This window comes from Macaca fascicularis, chromosome 10 (genome assembly GCF_037993035.2).
Source record: "Macaca fascicularis isolate 582-1 chromosome 10, T2T-MFA8v1.1".
Classification (NCBI taxonomy): domain Eukaryota; kingdom Metazoa; phylum Chordata; class Mammalia; order Primates; family Cercopithecidae; genus Macaca; species Macaca fascicularis.
The window spans coordinates 50,959,987-50,982,540 of NC_088384.1; the positions used below are offsets into that span (position 1 = coordinate 50,959,987).

Sequence of the window (22,554 nt, forward strand, 5' to 3'; positions counted from 1 at the left end):
TGGCAGGACCAGCAATGGGGCTAGGGCCAGGACAGGGCCAGGGCTAGGGCCAGAATAGCAGGGTCAGGGTAGGGCCAGGGCAAATTAGGGCCAAGACAGCATCAGGACCAGGGCTGGGCCAGGGTATGGCCTTAACTAGCAAAGGGCCAGAGCAAGGGCCAGGGTCCATGCCAGTGCCAGCGCAGGTCCAGGGCAGGGGCAGGGCCATGGCCAGGTCTAGGACAAGGCTGGGGCAGGGCCAAGGTCTGGGTCAGGGTCAGCACAAGACTAGGGCAGAGCCACGGGAGGGGCAGGGCCATGGTAGGGCCAGGGCGGGGACAGGCCAAGGCAGAGCCAGGTTAAATCAGGGAGACCAAGGCAGGAGAACTGCTTGAACCTGGAAGGCAGATGTTGCAGTGAGCCAAGATCACGCCATTGCACTCTAGCCTGGACAACAAGAACTCTGTCTCAAAAAAAAAAAAAAAAAAAAAACCCAAAAAAACAAACAAAAAAACCTAAATCCAGAAAGATTAAAAAATCTAAACTTTAAAATCTAGAAAACATCAGACAAAAATTAAAAAGTATACTTCAAAAATCTTGGTACATGCCACACGAAAAGGCATGTGAATGTTTCCATTCGTACGAAATGTCTAGTTGAGAGTAAGTAAATCCACAGAGACAAAAAACTACAATAGTGGTTGCCAAGGGCTGCGAGGGGAGAGGGACAGGGAGTGACTACTAACAGGTTTATTTTTGGGAAGATGAAAATGTTCTGCATAGAATCAGTGGTGATTGATGATTATACAACTTTGTTAATCCAGGGCCTGGGCCAGGGAAAGGCCAGTGCAAGGGCAGGGCCAGGACAGTGCAGGGACAGGGTAGCACAGGGCCAAGACAGGGCCAGGATGGGGTCAGGGCAGGGCAGGGCTGGGACAGGCCAGGTAGTGGTAGGGCAGGTCCAGGGTAGGGGCAGGGCAGGGGAGGGCAGGGCCATGCCAAATGCCAAGGCCATGCCCAGAGCAGGGCCAAGGCAGAGGCAGGGCCAAGGCAGAGGCAGGGCCATGGCATGGCAGGGCCAGGGTAGCACAAGGTCAAGGAAAGGCCAGGGAAAGTGGGAGCCTTGGCAGGGCCAGGGCCAAGGTAGTGCCAGGGCCAGGGCAGGGCCAGAAGCAGCGCAGGACCAGAGCCAGATAAGGACCAGGGCCAAGTCAGGGTCAGGGATATGGCAGGACCAGGGGCAGGGCCATGGGTATGGCCAAGTCAGGACCAGAGCCAAGGCAGGGCCCCGGCATGGGCAGCGTTGGACAGGGCAGGGCCAAGGTAGTGCACTGACCAGTCAGGGCTGGGCCAGGGCACGACCAGAACTGGGACAGGGCCAGGACTAGGACAGAACGGGGGCAGGGTCACGGCCAAAGAAAAACCAAGGGCAGGGTCACAGCCAGTGACAAGTCAGGACCAAGGCCAGGGCCCAAAGCACGGCAGAACCAGGGCCGGGGCAGGGATATGGCAGGGCCAGGGCTGGCAGAGGGTCAGGGAAGGTCTAGGGTAGCACAGGGCCAAGGCAGGCCAGCTTCAGTGGAGAGCAAGGAATGGGCCAGGGTATGGCAGAGCAGGGAGAGGTAAGTCCAGGACCAGAGCCAGGTCTGGGACATGGACAGGGCAGACCAGAAACACGGCAGGACCAGAAAGGGGCCAGAGCCAGGGCAAGGCCAGAGAAGGACCAGGGAAAAAACATGGCCAGGGAGGGTCCAGGGCAAGGGCAGGGCCAGGACAGAACCAGAGCCAGGGCATGCCAAAGGCAAGATCATGGCAGGGCAAGGCCAGGGTAGGGCAGGGCCAGGGTAGGGTGAGGGTAGGGCCAGGGCAGGACTAAGATAGCACAGGGCCAGGGCAGGGCCAAAGGAGGGGCCAGGGTCAAGGCATGGCCAGTGTGGGGCCTGGGCATTGTCAGGGCCAGGGGTCAGACCCAGGACAAAGCTGGGCCAGGGACAGGACAAGAGCAAGGGCAGGGCCAGGGAGAAGGCAGAACCAGGGAGGATCCAGAGCAAGGGCAGAGCCAGGGCAGGACAAGGCCAGGGAACAGCAAGGCCAGGGTAGAAAAGGCCAGGGTGGAAAAGGCCAGGGTGGAAAAGGCCAGGGTAGGGACAGGCCAGGATAAGAGAAGGCCAGGGTAGGGCCAGGGCCAACGCAGGGCAGGGCTACAGTAACACAGGGCATGGCCAAAAACAGGGCAGGGCCATAGTAGTAGCAGGACTGGCAACAGGACCAGGGCAAGGGCTGGACCAGAGCATGGTGGGGACAATACAGGGCCAGGACAGAGAATGGCAAGGCAGGTCCAGGGCCACGTCATGGACATGGCAGGCCCAGGGTCAGGCCAGGGCAGGGCAAGGACAAGGCTCGGGAGAAGGCAGAGCCGGGGCCAAGGCAGTGTCAGGGCTGAGCAGGACCAGTGCAGGGCCAGTGCAGGGTGAGGGCAAGGCCAGGGCATGGAAGGGCAGAGCAGGACCAAGGAAGGGCCAGAAGAGAGCCAGGGCAGGGTCAGGGCCAGAACAAGGGTACAACCAGGGCCAGGAACACGGTAGGACCAGGGCTGGGCCCAGGTTGGGACATGCAGGGCGGAGCATGTACAAGGCAGGGCCAGAGCCAGGCCATAGAGAGGAGAGGACCAGCACCAAGGCAGAGTCAGGTTAGTTCCAGGGCTGAGCAGGGTCAGGGCAGGTCGAGGGTTGAGGCCACGGCAGCACCAGGACAGAGGGCAAGGCGATGGCAGGACCGGGCCATGGCAACGCCTGGTCAACTCCAGGACAGGGCCAGAAGCAGGACAGGGCCAGGGCCAATGCTCAGGCCAGGGACAGGGCATGGCAGGAAGTGCCAGAGCAGGGCTGGGCCAACGTTGGGGCAGGACAAATCAGGGCCAGGACACCTCCAAGTCTAGCTCTGGCCCTGCCTTGGCCCTGGCCCCTTCCTGGCCCGACCTTGTTCCCGGCCCTGCCCAAACCATGCCCTGTGTATTTGACCAGTGTTTTGTAACCAGAATCCTACAAGAAACTTTAATAAGCTATTTTTGTACATTTTTAGTAGAGATGGGGTTTCACAGTGTTGTCCAGGCTGGTCCCAATCTCCTGAGCTCGAGCCATCCCCCTGCCTTGGCCTCCCAAAGTGCTGGGAGTAATCTGGCCAAGTACTTAACCTATTTGGTCTGTTTCCTACGTTAGGAAAATGGGGATCCCATAAGTACCCAGCACATAGAGTAATTGTGAGAATCGATGCCTCACATATATACGTGTTTATAAAATTATACTCACAGAACACTACCGGAAGCAAAGAAAGTATAAGTTAAAATTTAGTAATTATTTACTGCAAATAATATTGCTATTACAAACAACATAGTGGAGATATTATTATGACTACTATAGTTACCTTAAAAATCTAAAACAAAATTTCTAAATAATAACCTAATGTAATCTCTCCTGCTCTGCCTTGGCTCAGCCCTAGCGCTGGCTCTGCCCCTAGTCTTACCATATCCCTGGCCCTGACCCTTCCCTGGTCCTGCTGCTGCCCTGACCCTTCCCATCTTCAGGTCTTACCAAGGCCCTACCCTGGTCCTGACCCTGCCCTGGCCTGGTCCTGACCCTGTCCCTACCCCAGAGAAGTGGAGGACAGAACTAGGGAAGGGCCGGGGCAAATAAGGGACAGGACACATCCAAATCCAAGAAAACGCCAGGGCCATGACAGAGCCGGGGCAAATCCTTGGCAGGGCCAGGAAAGGGTCAAGACAGGGTCACTGTATGGCCAAGGTCCAGGTCAAAGCCAGAGCAGTGGCAGGGTGAGGCCTGCATAAGGGCAGGACCAGGGCTAGGGCCAGGGCCAGGGCTGTGCCAGGACAGAACAAGAGCAGAGCAAGGCAGGACCTGAACCAGGCATTAGAGAGAGTAGGGCAAATGCCAAGGCAAGGCCAGGGCAGTGACAGGGCTGAGACAAGGTCAGGGAAGGTCCAGGGCTGAGTCAGTGGTAGAACCAAAACAAGAGCAAAGGCCAGGGCAGATCTAGGGCAAAAGCAAGGGAGGCTAGGACAGGGCAATAGCAACACCAGGCCACGGCAGGGCCAGCCAGGATAGAACAGGGTACAGGCAGGGCAGGGCCAGGGCCACAGCTGGGGCAGGACAAGAACCAGGACCAGAGCCTAGGCCAGGGCAAGGGTATGGCCAGGGAAGAGGTAGGGCCAGAGGCAGAGTCTAGGCAGGTCCACTGTAGGGCCAGGGTTCAGACCAGGGCCAGAGCAGGGCCAGGGCAGGGCCAGGGCCAGGACCAGGAAAGGGCAATGTCAGGAACACGGCCATGGCAGGACCAGGAACTTGGCTAGAGCCAGGACAGAGACAGGGTCAGGGGTGGGGCCTGAATAGCATACCAGGGTAGGGCCAGGGCAAATTAGGGCCAGGACAGGGTCAGGAGGAGGGCTGGGCCAGGGTATGGCCTTAAGTAGCCAAGAGCCAGGTCCAGGGTCCATGCCAGTGCCAGCACCGGCCCAGGGCAGGGGCAGGGCCATGGCCAGGTCTGGGACAAGGCTGGGGCAGGGCCAAGGCCTCGGTCAAGGTAAGCACAAGACCAGGGCGGAGCCAGGGAAGGGGCAGGGCCACGGTAAGGGCAGGAGATGGACGGGCCAAGGCAGAGCCAGATTAAACCGGGGACAGGATACCTTCAAATCCACTTCAGGGCCAGGGTCAGGGCAGAGCCAAGACAGGGGCAGAGCCAAGACAGGGCCAGAGCAAGGCCAGGTTTGCACTAGGGCCAGTATGAGGGCCAAGGCAGGGTCAGGGCAGGGCCAAAGGCAGGGTGGAGCCAGGGCAGGGTGGAGCAGGCCCAGAGAAGCACTGGGTTAAGGCAGGGCATGACCAACCAGGGCAGGTCTATGGCTGTGGCAGGGCCAGGGCCAGGGCCAAGGCACAGCCAAGACAGTGGCAGCTCCAGGGCAGGGCCGGGGTTAGGACCACGGACATGTCCAAGGCCAGTGCCAGGGCAAGGGCAGGGTCAGGGCCAGGGTCATCTAAGAACCAAGGACAAAGCCAGGCCCAGAGCAGGGCCAGGACAGGTACCTGGCAGGGCTAGGGTCTGGGACAGGGCCATGGCAGGGCCAGGGCCACAACCAGGTCTGTGCTATGGCCAGGTCCAGCACAGTGCCCAGGCAAGGCTAGAGTGAAGGCCAAGGTAGGGCCAGCGCAGGGTCAAAGTTAGAGTAGGGCCAAGGCAGGCAAGGCAGGGCCAGGAAAGCATAGGGCCAAGGTAGGGCAGGGCCAGGACAGTGCCAAGACCTGAGCAGGGCCAGGGAACAGCCAGGGCAGGGACAGGGCCATGGCCATGGCCTGGGCAGGACCAGGTTCGGGACAGGAGCAAAACAAGGGCAACAACAGTGCAGGTTCTTGGCACAGCCAGGGTCCAGGACAGTGTCAGGGAAGGGCCAAGGCAGGGTCTGGGCCATGGGAAGACGAGCAACAGGGCTGGGGCTCTTCCAGTGACAGGACCAGAGTCAGGGCAAGGGCCAGGGCAGTGCAAGGCCAGGGTAGGGCCAGGCATTTCACAGTCAGGGCCAGGGGAGAAACAGGGCAAGGTCTGAAGCAGGGCAGGGCCAGGGCCAGGACAGTTCCAGGGGCAGCGTAAGGGCAAGGGCAGGGCTAGAGCAAGGTAAGGGTCAGGGCCAAGGTCAGGATAGGGACAGGGCAAGAAATATGGCAGGACCAAAGGCAATGCCAAGGCCAGGGCTGAGTCAGGGCAGGGCAGGACATGGAATGGCCAGTGCAGGACATGACAAAAGGCGGTCTGTAGAAAGAGCAGGGCTGATGCCAGGAAAGGACCAGGCTAGTGCCAAGGCTGAGGTCGTGTCATGGCATGCACAGGGCGGGGCCAGGGCTGGAATTGAGCCAGAGCACAGCCAAGGCAGGGTAGGGCAGGGCAATGCCACAGCCGGGTCAGTACTAGGACAGGGCAGAACAGGGCAAGGTGATGGTAGGGGCCGGGCAAGAACAGGCCAAGGCAGAGCCAGGTCACTCCAGGGCCAGGACACCTCCAAGTCCACTTCAGGCCCAGGGCTAGGAAGGACAAAGGCCAGGGCCAGGGTCAGGGCCAGGTCTGGGCTAGGGCCAGGTCCAGAGCAGCGCCTAGCGAAGACTAGGGTGAGGGACAAGGTAGGGCCAGGGCAGGCTGATGACACATCCAGTGCATGGCAGGGTAGGGTGGTGGCAAGACCAGAGGCAGACCACTGCCAACTCAGGGCTAGGGAAAGGCCATGGCCAAGGCACAGCCAGGAAAGGGTCTGGGTCAGGGCCAGGACCAAGGCAGAGCAGGGCCAGGGCCATGGCAGAGTCGGGCCAAGTCCTTGACAGTACCAGGTTCCAGGCCAGGGCCAGGGCAGAGGCAGGGGCAGGGTCTGGATAAGGGCAAGGCCAGGGATACGGTAGGACCAGGGCTAGGGCCAGGGCCCGGGCTAAGCCAGAACAAGGCCAGGGCCAGGCCATAGTGAGGACAGGGTAAGGCCAAGGCAGGGTCAGAGCAGGTCCAGGCCATAGTGAGGGCAGGGCAAAGGCCAAGGCAGGGTCAGAGCAGGTCCAGGGAGAGGCCAGTGCCAGGCAGGGCCAGGGCACAACCAGGACAGTGTAAGGCAGGTCAATGGCACCACTGTGCCATGACAGGGCAAAGTCAGTGCCAGGAGAGGGCACAACAGGCAGGGCCATGGTGGGGCCAGGGCAGGGATGGGCCAAGGCAGGGCCAGAACAAATCTGGGCCAGGACATGTCCAAGGCCAGGTCAAGGCCAGAACAGGAGCAGGACTATGACCACTAGCAGGGCCAGTGCCATGACAGGACCAGGGGCAGGACAAGAGGCAGGGCCAAGACAGTCTAGGTAACAGTAGGGCAGGGCCAGTGCAAGGCTGGGCAGTACAGGGCCATGTCCACGGCAGTGGCAGCGCAAAGCCAGGCCCATTGCCTATGCAACAGCCCACCCTACAAGGCTTCTACCACCCGGACACTGCCGCAGCCCGGCCATCGCTGTAAGCCTGACCCCCAACCCTGGCTCTAGCCGCCTGACCTCCTAGCGTGGTCACTCTCCTACCGTTCCAGCACGCTGCCGTCTCCGTCGCTGCCACCCAGCCTCAGCGAGGCAATCCGTGGTGTCACAGGCTCCAGGTGTCTCCTCCTCCTCCTGGCACAGAGCAGCTGGGTGGGCAAAGCCAGAAAAGCCTAGAGGAAGATGTGAGGGGTGGTATCATTAAGAGCCTCAACTTGTCATGCCAGGGACTGGGTGGCAGGGGCCAGTTTCAGCAAAGGCAGTTGCACCCACCCTCCAAAGTTCAGCCTCTCCTTTTGTCCCAAGCTGGCCAGGAACTGGGGCCTGGAGTGGGTGCTGGAGACACCACAGCACCCAGCTCCCCACTCCACAGGAACCACTGGGCCCACTGGGGCTGCAATCCTTGGGGAACAGGAGCAGCAGAAAAATTCAGACCCAGCCCAGCCCTCCACACCCAGGAGCCAATTCCTGTTCTGGATGTCTCCACGCACAGGGCCCTTTCCCCCATGGTGTCTGCTACTCCATACCCGGGGCTCCTGGCAGCCTCTAAGGCACAGACCCAGAGTGCATGGGCCCAAGAGCCACGGTGGGTGTGGGGGCTCTGCCACGCTCAGGATTCCCACGGAAACACTGTGCGCCTGCCGTGCTCCAGTACGAGCAAGAGTAGGTGGCCCTCTGGAGTGTGGCGTCCAGGGAGAGCAGAACCGCTCCTTCCTTGGATGCCACACTGTTGCTGCTAACTCTGCTGACTGCCGCCAGCAGTGCAGCCCCTGATAGCACCGAACTCGCCCCCGCTTCACGGCCAGTCCTGCCCTCAATAGCGCACCCCACCTCCACCCCCCAACACTGCCACCAGCGTATACCCGATAGTGCCTTTACCTGTCCTCCTCCATGGGCATTGTGGCCCCAGAAAGTGCCTATAACCCACCCCCTGCACTGTAGGCAGTGCAGCCCTCTACAGTGCTGCCAACTAGTACCCCCAATGCAGGCAATGACACCCTGGATAGTGCCCCCTACCCACCCCACACTGCGAAAAGTGCAGCCCCGATAGCCCCTGCCCTACCACTCTGGTCATGCTGCAGTCTCTGTCACCGCCACCACCAACCACAGTGAAGTAGGCCACTGGGCCGCAGGCTCTAGCACTCAGCAGCCAGGCCCGGAGCAGCTCTCGCTGATGGCCGGCTCCTACCACTCCAACCACGCTGCTGTCTCCATGGCCATCTTCTTTGACTACAAAGGAATAAAACTAGGTGTCAGTAAGAAGAGTAATTTTGAAAACCATACAATCACATGGAAGTTAAACAATACGCTCCTGAATGAATGACTAGTGGGTCAATGAAGATACTAAGACAGAAATTGAAAAATTTTATGAAACAAATGGTAATGAAAACACAATACAGCAAAACTTACGTTACACAGAAAGCAGTACAAAGGCAGAGATTTATAGCTAGAAGTGCCTACCATCCAAACAAAAGAAAAACTTCAAATAAACAATATATCTTAAAGAACTAGTAAGGACAAACTAAACCCAAAAGAAGAAAATGAGATCACAGCAGAAATAAAATTTAAATAAAAAAGTACAAAAGATTAAACAAAAAGTTGGTTTTCTGGAAAGCTAAACAAAATTGACAAACTTTTAACCAGGCTAAGAAAAAAGACAAGATTCAAACAAAATCAACAGATAAAAAAAGAAGACATTACAACTGATACTTCAGAAATTCAAAGGATCATAACTGGCTATCATACGACAACAAATTGGAAAGCCTAGTAGAAACTGACAAATTTCTAGACGCATACAACCTGCTTAGGTTGAACAGTAAAAACGTGCAAGACCACAACAGATTGGTAACAAGTAATGAGATTGAAGCCATCAGAAATATAAGTAATATGAACATTTTCTCCATTGCATAAGCCTAAATCAGACCAAAAAACTTCACCGATACTTAACAGCCCAGTACTAATAAATACAAACAAGCCAGTACTTCTCATACTGTTAACCCAACACAGGCATGCCTTAAGGAAAGGTTAAAATAAAGTAAAAGGAACTCAGAAGACTCAACCCCACCTGTTTACCAAAAACATCACCTCTAGCATTACCAGTAGTAGAGGCACTGCCTGCCCAGTGACACATGTTTAACGGCCACGGTACCCTGACCGTGCAAAGGTAGCATAATCACTTGTTCCTTAAATGGGGACTCGCATGAATGGCACCACGAGAGTTCAACTGTCTCTTACTTTCAACCAGTGAAATTGACCTGCCCGTGAAGAGGGGGGCAGGAAACAATAAGACGAACAGACCCTATGGAGCTTTAATTTATTAATGCAATTAAAACTACATAAATCTACCAACCCTTATACCACTACACCTGCATTAAAAATTTTGGTTGGGGTGACCTCGGAGCATAACTAAACAAACCTCTGAACAACCTATGCTAAGGCTACACAAGCCAAAACGGACTAACACCTATAATGGATCCAATAACTTCACCAACGGAACAAGTTACCCTAGGGATAACAGCACAATCCCATTCCAGAGTCCATATCGACAATAGGGTTTACGACCTCGATGTTGGATCAGGACATCCTAATGGTGCAGCAGCTATCAAGGGTTCGTTTGTTCAACGATTAAAGTCCTACGTGATCGGAGTTCAGACCAGAGCAATCCAGGTTGGTTTCTATCTATTCTATATTTCTCCCTGTACGAAAGGACAAGAGAAATAAGGCCCACTTCATAAAGTGCCCTCATTCCATAGATGACCTAATCTCAATCTAACAAAATAACACCCACTCAACCCAAAAACAGGGTTTGTTAAGATAGCAGAGCCCGACAATTGCATAAAATTTAAAACTTTACAATCAGAGGTTCAACTCCTCTTCTTAACACCGTATCAACAACAAACCTTCTACTCCTTGTTATATCTGTACTAGCTGCTGTGGCATTTCTCACGCTTATTGAACAAAAATTATTAGGCTATATACAATTACGCAAAGGGCCAAATATTGCTGGCCCTTATGGATTACTACAACCCTTTGCTGACGCAATAAAATTATTCGCCAAGGAGCCCTTAAAACCTTCAACATCTACTACCATTCTCTACATTACCGCACCAGCCTTGGCCTTTTCCATTGCTCTTCTCCTATGAACTCCTCTCCCTATACCCCACCCACTAATTAACTTTAACCTGGGACTTTTATTTATCCTAGCTACATCTAGCCTAACTGTCTATTTTATGATCAGGATGAGCATCAAACTCAAACTATGCACTAATCGGAGCACTACGAGCTGTCGCCCAAACAATTTCATACGAAGTTACTCTCGCTATTATTCTCTTGTCAATCTTATTGATAAGCAGCTCATTTAATCTTCATATACTTATCACAACACAAGAGTATCTCTGACTCCTCCTACCATGATGACCCCTGACTACAATATGATTCACTTCCACATTAGCTGAAACAAATCGAGCTCCCTTTGGCCTCACAGAAGGTGAATCAGAACTAGTCTCGGGCTTTAACATTGAATATGCCACAGGTCCATTCGCTCTGTTCTTTATGGCTGAATACATAAATATTATTATAATAAATGCTCTAACAACCACAATCTTCCTAGGCACATTGTACTCTATTCACTTCCCAGAACTATTTACGACATGCTTTGCCACCAAAACACTTTTCCTAACCTCTTTATTTTTATGAATCCGAACAGCATACCCCCGATTCCGTTATGATCAACTCATACACTTACTATGAAAAAACTTCCTCCCACTCACACTAGCCCTTCTCATATGACATATCTCAACACCTATTGCAATCTCCAACATCCCCCCTCAGACCTAGAAATATGTCTGACAAAAGAGTTACTTTGATAGAGTAAATGACAGAGGCCCTAATCCTCTTATTTCTAGGATTATAGGTATTGAACCTACCCCTGAGAACCCAAATTTCTCCGTGCTACCCACCACACTCCATCCTAAAGTAAGGTCAGCTAAATAAGCTATCGGGCCCACACCCCGAAAATGTTGGTTATACCCTTCCCGTACTAATTAATCCACTAGCCCAACTTATTATTTACTCCACCATAATCACAGGTACTCTCATTACATCACTAAGCTCACACTGATTCCTTGCCTGAGCAGGCTTAGAAATAAATATACTAGCCTTCACCCCAATCCTAATCAAAAAGACAAGCCCCCGTTCTACAGAAGCTGCTACTAAATATTTCCTAATACAAGCCACCGCATCTATAATTCTCATAATAGCAGTCATCTCCAACAACCTGCTCTCTGGATGCTGGACCATAACAAGCAACATCAACCAACTTTCATCTTTAATTATAACAACAGCCCTAGTCATAAAACTAGGGATAGCTCCTTTCCACTTCTGAGTCCCAGAAGTCACTCAAGGGACATCCTTAATTTCCAGCCTACTCCTCCTCACATGACAAAAACTAGCCCCCATCTCAATTATATATCAAATATACCCTTCAACTAATGCAAGCATTCTCCTAACCCTCTCAACTCTATCTATTATAGTCGGTAGTTGAGGGGGCCTTAACCAAACAGAACTATGCAAAATTATAGCACACTCTTCAATTACTCACATGGGCTGAATAATAATAACACTAAGTTACAACCCAAATGTCACAATCTATTACCTAGCTATATACATTATTGTAACAACCACTGCATTCCTAGCTCTCAACCTAAACTCAAGCACCACAACTCTCATACTATCTCGCGCTTGAAACAAACTAACCTGATTAATACCATTAATATCATCTGCTCTCCTATGTATAGGAGGCTTACCCCTACTAACCGGCTTCCTGCCCAAATGAATTACCATCCAAGAACTCACAAAAAACAATAACTTCACCATTCCCACCATTATAATTATCATAACCCTACTCAACCTATACTTTTACATACGCCTAATCTACACCACTTCCATAACACTACTTCCTACATCCAACAATACAAAAATAAAGTGACAATTTGAAAGCACAAAACCCACACTTCTCATTCCCTCACTCATTATCCTCACCACCCTCTTCTTACCAATTTCCCCCCTAACCTTAGCCATCTTCTAGAAATTTAGGTTAAGTAAGACCAAGGGCCTTCAAAGCCCTTAGTAAGTCAAACCATGCTTAATTTCTAAGCAGATTCTGCTCTGCATCAACTGAATGCAAATCAATTACTTTAATTAAGCTAAGCCCTTACTAGATTAATGGGACTCAAACCCACCAAATTTTAGTTAACAGCTAAATACCCTAACCAACTGGCTTTAATCTACTTCTCCCGCCGCAGGGGAAAAAAGGTGGGAGAAGCCCCAGCAGAAATTAGCTGCTCCTTTGAATTTGCAATTCAACATGAAAATCACCTCGGGGCTGGTAAAAAGTGGACTTAATCTCTGTCTTTAGGTTTACAGCCTAATGCTTACTCAGCCATTTTACCCCCCTCCCCTTCCTTTTTCCCACCTATGCTCGTCTACTGTTATTCTCAACAAACCATAAAGATATTGGAACTCTTTACCTACTGTTCGGCACATGAGCTGGAATCACAGGCACAGCTCTAAGCCTTCTTATTCGAGCTGAATTAGGTCAACCAGGCAACCTACTAGGCAAGGATCATATCTATAATGTTATTGTTACAGTCCATGCATTTGTCATAATCTTCTTTATAGTCATACCCATCATAATTGGAGGCTTCAGAAATTGATTAGTACTTCTAATGATTGGTGCCCCTGACATAGCATTCCCTCGCCTAAATAATATAAGTTTCTGACTTCTTCCCCTCCTTTCTACTATTACTGGCATCTGCCATAGTGGAAGCCGGTGCTGGAACAGGCTGAACAGTTTATCCTCCTTTAGCAGGAAATTTCTCCCACCCAGGAGCTTCTGTAGATCTAACTATCTTCTCACTTCACCTAGCAGGCATCTCCTCCATTCTTGGAGCTATCAATTTCATTACCACTATCATTAATATAAACCCCCCTGCAATATCTCAATATCAATCCCCCTTATTTATTTGATCAGTATTAATCACAGTCATCCTTCTACTCCTCTCCCTACTAGTACTAGCTGCCAGCATTACTATACTACTAACAGACCGAAATCTAAACACCACCGTCTTTGATCCTGATGGAGGAGGGGATCCTATCTTATATCAACACCTATTCTGATTCTTCAGCCATCCCGAAGTCTATATCCTCATTCTGCCTGGGTTTGGGATAATTTCCCATATTGTAACATATAACTCTGGAAAAAAAGAACCATTTGGCTATAGGTATAGTTTGAGCTATAATATCAATTGGGTTTTTAGGCTTTATTGTATGAGCCCATCATATGTTTACAGTGGGTATAGACGTAGACACACGAGCCTACTTTACTTCCGCCACTATAATTATTGCAATCCCCATTGGTGTTAAGGTCTTTAGCTGACTTGCCACGCTTCACGGAGAGAATATCAAATGATCCCCTGCAATACTTTGAGCCTTGGGCTTTATCTTTCTTTTTACTATGGGGGGCTTGACCAGTATCGTACTAGCAAACTCATCACTAGATATCGTACTACACGACACATAATATGTTGTAGCACACTTTCACTACGTCCTGTCAATAGGAGCTGTATTCGCTATCATAGGAGGTTTCATTCATTGATTTCCCTTATTTTCAGGCTACACTCTAGACCAAACTTATGCTAAAGCTCATTTCACCATTATATTTGTAGGTGTAAATTTAACTTTCTTCCCACAACATTTCCTTGGCTTATCCGGAATACCCCGATGCTATTCTGACTACCCCGATGCCTATACCACATGAAATATTATATCATCTATAGGCTCCTTCATCTCCCTAGTAGCAGTAGTAGTAATAATTTATATAACCTGAGAAGTCTTTGCCTCAAAGCGTAAAGTCTCATTAATTGAACAACCTTCCACCAACTTAGAATGACTACACGGTTGCCCTCCACCCTATCACACATTTGAAGAACCAGCCTACATTAAACTATGCGAAAAAGGAAGGAATCCAACCTCCTAAAACTGATTTCAAGCCAACCCTGCAAACTCTGCAACTTTTTCAATAAGATATTAGAAAAACTATTTCATAGCTTTGTCAAAGCTAAGTCATAGCTTAAACCCTATATATCTTATATGGCTCACCCAGTTCAACTAGGCCTACAAGATGCCACATCTCCTATCATAGAAGAATTAATACTTTTCATGACCACACTTTTATAATCGTATCCTTAATTAGCTTCCTAGTATTATACGTCCTATCTTCAACCCTTACAACAAAACTAACCAACACCAAAATCACAGACGCTCAAGAAATAGAAACCATTTGAACTATCTTACCCGCAATCATTTTAATCCTAATTGCTCTTCCATCCCTATGCATCCTATACTTAACAGATGAGATCAACAACCCTTCTCTTACTATCAAATCAACTGGACACCAATAATACTGAACCTACGAATATACAGACTATGGGGGACTGATCTTTAACTCTTATATACTCCCCTCGCTGTTCTTAAACCCAGGAGACCTTCAACTTCTAGAAGTTGACAATCGAGTAGTTCTTCCAATTGAAGTCCCTGTCCGTATGATAATCACATCTCAGGACGGTCTACACTCATGAACAATTTCTACCCTAGGCCTGAAAACAGATGCAGTTCCTGGACGCTTAAATCAAACTACATTCACCGCTATACGACCAGGCGTCTATTACGGACAATGCTCAGAAATCTGCGGCGCCAACCATAGCTTTATACCTATTGTCGCAGAATTAATTCCACTAAAAATTTTTGAAATAGGACCCGTATTTACCCTATAGACCCCCCCCCACTTCTAACACACCTCACTCCACAACTCTCTACAAAATATTCTTACGGATACACTGTACAGCTACTCTAGCATTAACCTTTTAAGTTGAAGATCGAGAGAAACATTCCTCTCTACAGTGAAATGCCCCAACTAGATACATCCACATGACTTACTATTATCATAACTATACTCCCCACACTATTTCTTATTATACAATTAAAACTACTAAACACAAATTACTATTCACCCCCCTTACAAAAAACCCCCCGTACACAAACCTACAACAACCCTTGACAATTAAAATAAACAAAAATCGATTTACTCCATTTACCGCTCCAGCAATCCTAGACGAGCCTGCTGCAGTACCCATCATCCTACTCCCCGCATTACTACTTCCAATCTCCAAGTGCCTTATTAATAACTGATTACTATTCAACAAAACCTAATCCAACTCACTCTAAAACAAATAGTAACAACCCATAATACAAAAGGACAAACCTGATCCTTGATGCTTATGTCCTTAATTATTCTTATTACAATAACTAACCTTCTCGGACTTCTACCTCACTCATTTACACCCACCACCCAATTATCTATAAATCTAGCTGTAGCGATTCCTCTATGAGCAGGAACAGTAGTTATAGGTCTTCACTTCAAAACTAAAAGCTCTCTAGCCCATTTTCTGCCACACCCACACTCCTTATTCCTATGTTAGTAATCATTGAAACAATTAGCCTACTTATTCAACCAGTGGCCCTAGCTATATGTTTAACCGCTAACATCACAGCTGGCCATTTACTAATGCACCTAATAGGAAGTGCTGCACTAGCATTATCAGCCATCAACCTCCCTGCTACCTCACTAATCTCCGTACTCCTAGTACTACTGACTATCCTAGAAATCGCAGTAGCCCTGATCCGAGCCTATGTTTTCACACTATTAGTTAGCCTTTATCTATGAGATAACACCTAATGACCCACCAATCTCATGCCTACCACATAGTTAAACCCAGCCCCTGACCACTAACAGGAGCTCTCTCAGCTCTCCTAATAACATCTGGCTTAATTTTATGATTCCACTTTCATTCCACCACTCTATTAATATTAGGCCTATTAACCAATATATTAACCCTATACTAAGGGTGACGTGACATCATCCGAGAAAGTACCTACCAAGGCCACCATACAACACCCGTCCAAAAAAGCCTTCCTTGTGGAATGGTCCTATTCATCATCTCAGAAATTCTCTTCTTCACTGGTTTCTTCTGAGCATTCTACCACTCAAGCCTCGCTCCTACCCCACACCTAGGAGGACACTAACCACCAACAGGAATTACTCCCCTAAATCCACTACAAGTACCTCTTTTAAACACCTCTGTACTACTTGCATCAGGGGTTACAATCACCTGAGCCCATCATAGTCTAATAGAGAATAGTCAAAAACAAATAATTCAAGCTCTACTCATTACGATCCTACTAGGCATTTACTTCACCCTACTACAAATCTCAGAGTACTTGGAAGCACCCTTTACTACTTCCGATGGTATCTATGGCTCAACATTCTTTGTTGCTACAGGCTTTCACGGACTTCACGTTATCACTGGATCTACATTCCTTATTACTTGCTTTATCCGTCAACTATTCTATCAATTCACATCAAACCACCATTTTGGCTTTGAAGCTGCTGCCTGACACTGACATTTTGTAGACGTTGTCTGATTATTCCTCTATGTTTCTACCTACTGATGAGAGTCCTATTCTTTTAATATAACTAGTACAGTTGGACTTCCAATCAACTAGTTTCGATAATATTCGAAAAAGAGTAATTAACCTAGTATTGACCCTAATGACTAACACTCTTCTAACCCTACTACTAATCATCATCATATTCTGACTACCTCAACTGAATTCTTATGCACAAAAAAATCGATCCTTATGAATGCGGCTTTGACCCATTAAACCCTGCCCGTATTCCTTTCTCCATAAAATTTTTCTTAGTTGCCATTACTTTTCTACTATTTGACCTGGAAATCGCCCTACTACTACCCCTACCATGAGCCCTTCAAACAACAGAGCTTCCAACTATGCTTAAAATGTCAATTATACTAATTATTATTCTAACTCTCAGTCTGACCTACGAATGAACTCAAAAAGGACTAGATTGAGCCGAATTGGTAAGTAGTTTAAAGAAAACAAATTATTTCGACTCATTAGATTATGATAGTCATACTGATCAAATGCCTTTCATCTATATAAGCATCACACTAGCATTTATAATCTCACTCCTAGGCATGCTAAACTATCGTTCACACTTAATATCCTCCCTACTATGCCTAGAAGGAACAATGCTATCACTATTTGTTATAAGTGCTCTTACAGCTTCAAACATACATTCCTCCCTAGCTAATATTATACCCATTGCCCTACTAGTATTTGCTGCTTGCGAAGCAGCGATTGGCCTTGCCCTACTAATCTCAATCTCCAACACATACGGTATAGGCTATATCCACAACCTAAATTTACTTCAATGTTCAAAATAGTTATCCCCACAATTATACTACTACCGACAACATGATTTTCCAAAAATAACATAATCTGAATTAACCTAACTGTGCATAGTCTAATCATCAGTACTATCCCTCTGTTATTTTTCAACCAAACCAGCAACAACCTCCTTAACTACTCAACCTATTTATCTTCCGACCCACTAACACCAACCCTCCTAATATTAACCGCCTGACTCTTACCTCTTATAATCCCAGCAAGCCAATACCACTTACACAATGAATCCCCTCCACGAAAAAAGTTTTACCTCTCTATAATGGTCTTCTTGCAAATCTCTTTAATTTTAACATTTATAGCTACAGAACTAATCATATTTTATATTCGAATTGAGACCACTCTCATTCCTACCCTAATTATCATCACCCGATGAGGCAGCCAAGCAGAACGTCTTAACGCAGGCACATACCTCCTCTTCTATACACTAGCCGGCTCTCTCTCCCTACTTATTATGCTAATTTATGCTTATAATAATTTAGGCTCACTAAACATCACATTACTAACACTTGTAGCTCAAAAACTAACAACTACCTGATCCTATAGTCTTACCTGATCCTATAGTCTTACCTGACTAGTACGCATAATAGCCTTCATAGTAAAAATACCCCTATACGGCTTACACTTATGACTTCCCAAAGCCCATGTTGAAGCTCCCATTGCTGGGTCAATAGTCCTCGCCGCAGTACTCCTGAAACTAGGTGGCTATAGCATAATACGACTCACCTCTATCCTTAGTCCCACAACAGAATACATAGCCTACCCCTTCCTCATACTATCTTTATGAGGCATAATCATAACAAGCTCAACCTGTCTTTGACAAACAGACCTAAAACCACTCATCCCATACTCCTCAGTAAGTCACATAGCCCTGGTAATTATAGCCTCCCTCATTCAAACCCCCTGAAGCTTTACTGGCGCAACTGTTCTTATAATCGCTCATGGGCTCACCTCATCCATACTATTTTGCCTAGCAAACTCAAACTATCAGCGAACCCATAGCCGTATCATACTACTTTTCCAAGGACTCCGAACGCTACTTCCACTAATAACCTTCTGATGATTTACAGCAAACCTTACCAATATTGCCCTACCCCCTAGTATTAACCTAGTAGGGGAACTCTTTGTAATAATAACCTCATTCTCCTGATCATATGTCACTATTACACTTACAGGACTTAAGATACTGATCACAGCCCTCTATTCCCTCCATATATTTACCACAACACAACGAGGAATACTCACATATCATATTACTACCATAAAACCTTCCTTTACACGAGAAAACATACTAATATTTATGCACCTCGCCCCTATTATCCTCCTGACCCTTAACCTCAGTATTATTCTAGGCTTTACCTCTTGTAAATATAGTTTAACCAAAACATTAGATTGTGAATCTAATCATAGAGGCCTACCACTTCTTATTTACCGAGAAAGCTAGCAAGGACTGCTAATCCATACCTCCGTTTTTAATAAATACGGCTTTCCCAACTTTTAAAGGATTACAGCTATCCATTGGTCTTAGGAACCAAAATATTGGTGCAACTCCAAGTAAAAGTAACAACTATGTATACCTCCATCACCATAATAACCCTAACCACTCTAATCCTACCGTTTACTATTACTTTTATTAAACCCAATAAAAAGCACTCATACCCACACTATGTAAAAACAACTATAATATATACTTTTATCATCAGCCTCCTTCCCACAGTCCTAGACATTTTCCTGGATCAAGAAGCAATTATTTCAAACTGACACTGAATAACAATCCAAACATTAGAATTAACACTAAGCTTTAAATTAGACCACTTTTCTATGATATTCATCCCAATCGCATTGTTCATTACTTGGTCTATTACAGAATTCTCACTATGGTCTATAAGCTCAGACCCAATATTAATTCTTTAAATATCTTCTTACGTTTCTCATCACTATACTAATTTTAATCATCGCCAATAACCTCTTCCAACCTTTCATTGGTTGGGAAGGCGTGGGAATTATATCATTCCTGCTAATCGGCTGATGGCACGCTCGAACAGAAGCCAACACAGCAGCCATTCAAGCAGTCTTATACAATCGCGTCGGCGATATTGGCTTTATCCTAAGCATAATATGATTTACCCTACATTATAACTCATGAGACTTTCAACAAATATTCGTTCTAAACTCCAACCCAAGTCTTCTCCCACTGATAGGTCTTCTCCTGGCAGCAACAGGAAAATCAACTCAATTTGGACTTCACCCCTGACTACCCTCCGCCATAGAAGGCCCAACCCCAGTCTCAGCTTTACTCCACTCCAGCACAATAGTTGTCGCCGGGGTGTTCCTTCTCATCCGCTACCACCCTCTAATAGAAAATAATACATTAATCCAAAGCCTCACACTATGCCTAGGAGCCATCACCACCATATTTACAGCAGTCTGCGCCCTAACACAGAATGATATTCAAAAAATCGTAGCCTTTTCCACCTCAAGTCAACTGGGCCTCATAATAGTTACTATTGGGATCAATCAACCATATCTAGCATTCCTACATATCTGTACTCATGCTTTCTTCAAAGCTATACTATTCATCTCCGGATCTATTCAGCTCCGGATCTATTATCCATAACCTAAACAACCAACAAGATATTCGAAAAATAGGAGGATTATTTAAAATAATACCCCTTACTTCAACCTCCTTAATCATCGGCAACCTAGCATTCACAGGTATACCTTTTGTCACAGGCTTCTACTCCAAAGACCTTATCATCGAAACTGCAAACATGTCATATACCAACGCCTGAGCCCTATCTATTACACTCATTGCCACATCCCTGACAAGAGCATACAGCACCCGAACTATCTTCATAACCCTAACAGGACAACCTCGCTTCCCAACCTCAATCAACATTAACGAGAATAACCCCACCCTACTGAACCCAATCAAACGTCTCACAATCGGCAGTATGCTAGCAGGATTTCTCATCACCAGTAACATCTCTCCTACCTCACTCCCCCAATCAACAATGCGCCTCCACCTAAAACTCTCAGCCCTGTACCTAACCGCTTTGGGCTTCCTAGTAGCCCTAGACCTTACTCTGATAACCAACGAACTTAAAATAAATATACCATCACATGTATTTAAATTCTCTAATATACTAGGATATTATCCCACTACAATCCACCATATGACCTCCTACCAAAATCTACTTATAAGCCAAAACCTATCTTCCCTCTTACTGGACTCAATCTGACTAGAAAAATCTATGCCCAAAACAATTTCACATATCCACACTATTACCTTCACCATCACAACGACTCAGAAAGGTATAATCAAGTTTTACTCCCTCTCTTTTCTTATTCCTCTTATTCTAACTCTATTCCTAATAACATAATCTATTACCACGAGTAATCTCAATAATAATATACACACCAACAAATAACGTTCAACCAGTAATCACTACTAATCAACGCCCATAATCATATAAAGCACCTGCACCAACAGAATCTCCTCGAACTAACCCTGATCCCTCCCCCTCAAAAACTACCCAATTCCCTATATTATCAAAATTAACCATCACTGCCAACCCATCAAAATCTAAAACTCATAAAACTAAACCCACCTCCATCGCCAACCCTATCAGAAAGCTTCCAAAAACCTCAAACCCTGACCCCCATGCTTCAGGGTATTCCTCAATAGCCATCGCCGTAGTACAACCAAAAACAACAATTATGCCTCCCAAATAAATTAAAAACATCATTAAAACCATATAAGTCCCCCCATAATTCAAAATAATTACACAATCAACCATACCACTAACAATCAATGCTAACCCTCCATAAATAGGAGAAGGTTCAGAAGAAAATCCCATAAACCCCATGACTAATAAGACACTTAATAAAAATAAAATATATGCCATTGTTCTCACATGGACTCCAACCATGACCAATGATATGAAAAACCATCGTTGTACTTCAACTACAAAAACACCCATGATCCCAACACGCAAATCTAACCCGATTCTAAAAATAATTAACTACAGCTTTATTGATTTACCCACCCCATCCAACATTTCCATATCATGAAACTTCGGCTCACTTCTTGCAACCTGCCTAATTCTACAAATTATTACAGGCTTATTCCTAGCAATACACTATTCACCAGACACTTCCTTTGCCTTCTCCTCAGTCGCACACATCGTCCGAGACGTAACTACGGCTGAATCCTTCGCTATCTCCACGCTAACTGTGCCTCTATATTATTCATCTGTCTCTACATGTAGGTCGAGGCCTCTATTATGGCTCCTATCTGCTTATAGAAACCTGAAACATTGGCACTGCACTTCTACCCATAACCTTAGCAACAGCCTTCATGGGCTACATACTCCCATGAGGCCAAATATCATTCTGAGGTGCCACTGTAATTACAGACCTACTATCAGCAGTTCCATACATCGGAACCAACCTCGTCCAATGAGTTTGAGGCGGGTATTCCATTGAGAACCCTACTCTTACACGATTCTTCACCCTTCACTTTATCCTACCCTTTATTATCACAGCCTTTACAACCCTGCACCTATTATACCTACACGAGACAGGATCAAATAACCCCTGCGGAATTTCCTCCCACTCCGACAAAATTACTTTCCATCCCTACTACACAATCAAAGATATCTTAGGCCGAATCCTCCTCTTTATAGCCTTAATAACATTAGTACTATTCTCACCTGACCTTCTAAGCGACCCAAATAACTATATCCCAGCCAACCCCCTAAACACTCCTCTACACATTAAACCAGAGTGATATTTCCTATTCGCATATGCAATTTTACGATCTATTCCCAATAAATTAGGAGGGGTGTTGCCACTTCTCCTATCAATCCTTATCTTAGCAATCATACCCATTCTCCACAAATCTAAACAACAAAGTATAGCATTCTGCCCACTCAGCCAATCCCTATTTTGACTCCTAACCACAATTCTACTACCTCTCACCTGAATCGGAAGCCAACCAGTAAACCAGCCCTTTATGATTATCGGACAAGTAGCATCCGTAATATACTTTATCACAATTTCAGTCTTAATACCACTTGCCTCTCTAACCAAAAACAACTTACTCAAGTGAACCTGCCCTCGTAGTACAGATCAG

The 22,554-nt window shown here is 47.1% G+C and overlaps 1 protein-coding gene across 1 annotated transcript; it reads right to left on the bottom strand.

The window, feature by feature from the left end:
• Window positions 1–1,193: 1,193 nt before the first annotated feature.
• Window positions 1,194–2,839, bottom strand: LOC141407763 (uncharacterized). Its single transcript, XM_074003173.1, is given in 3 exon segments — window positions 1,194–1,360; window positions 1,946–2,081; window positions 2,084–2,839. Coding segments are annotated over 3 exon segments (1,059 nt in total).
• Between the last annotated feature and the right edge of the window lie 19,715 nt (window positions 2,840–22,554).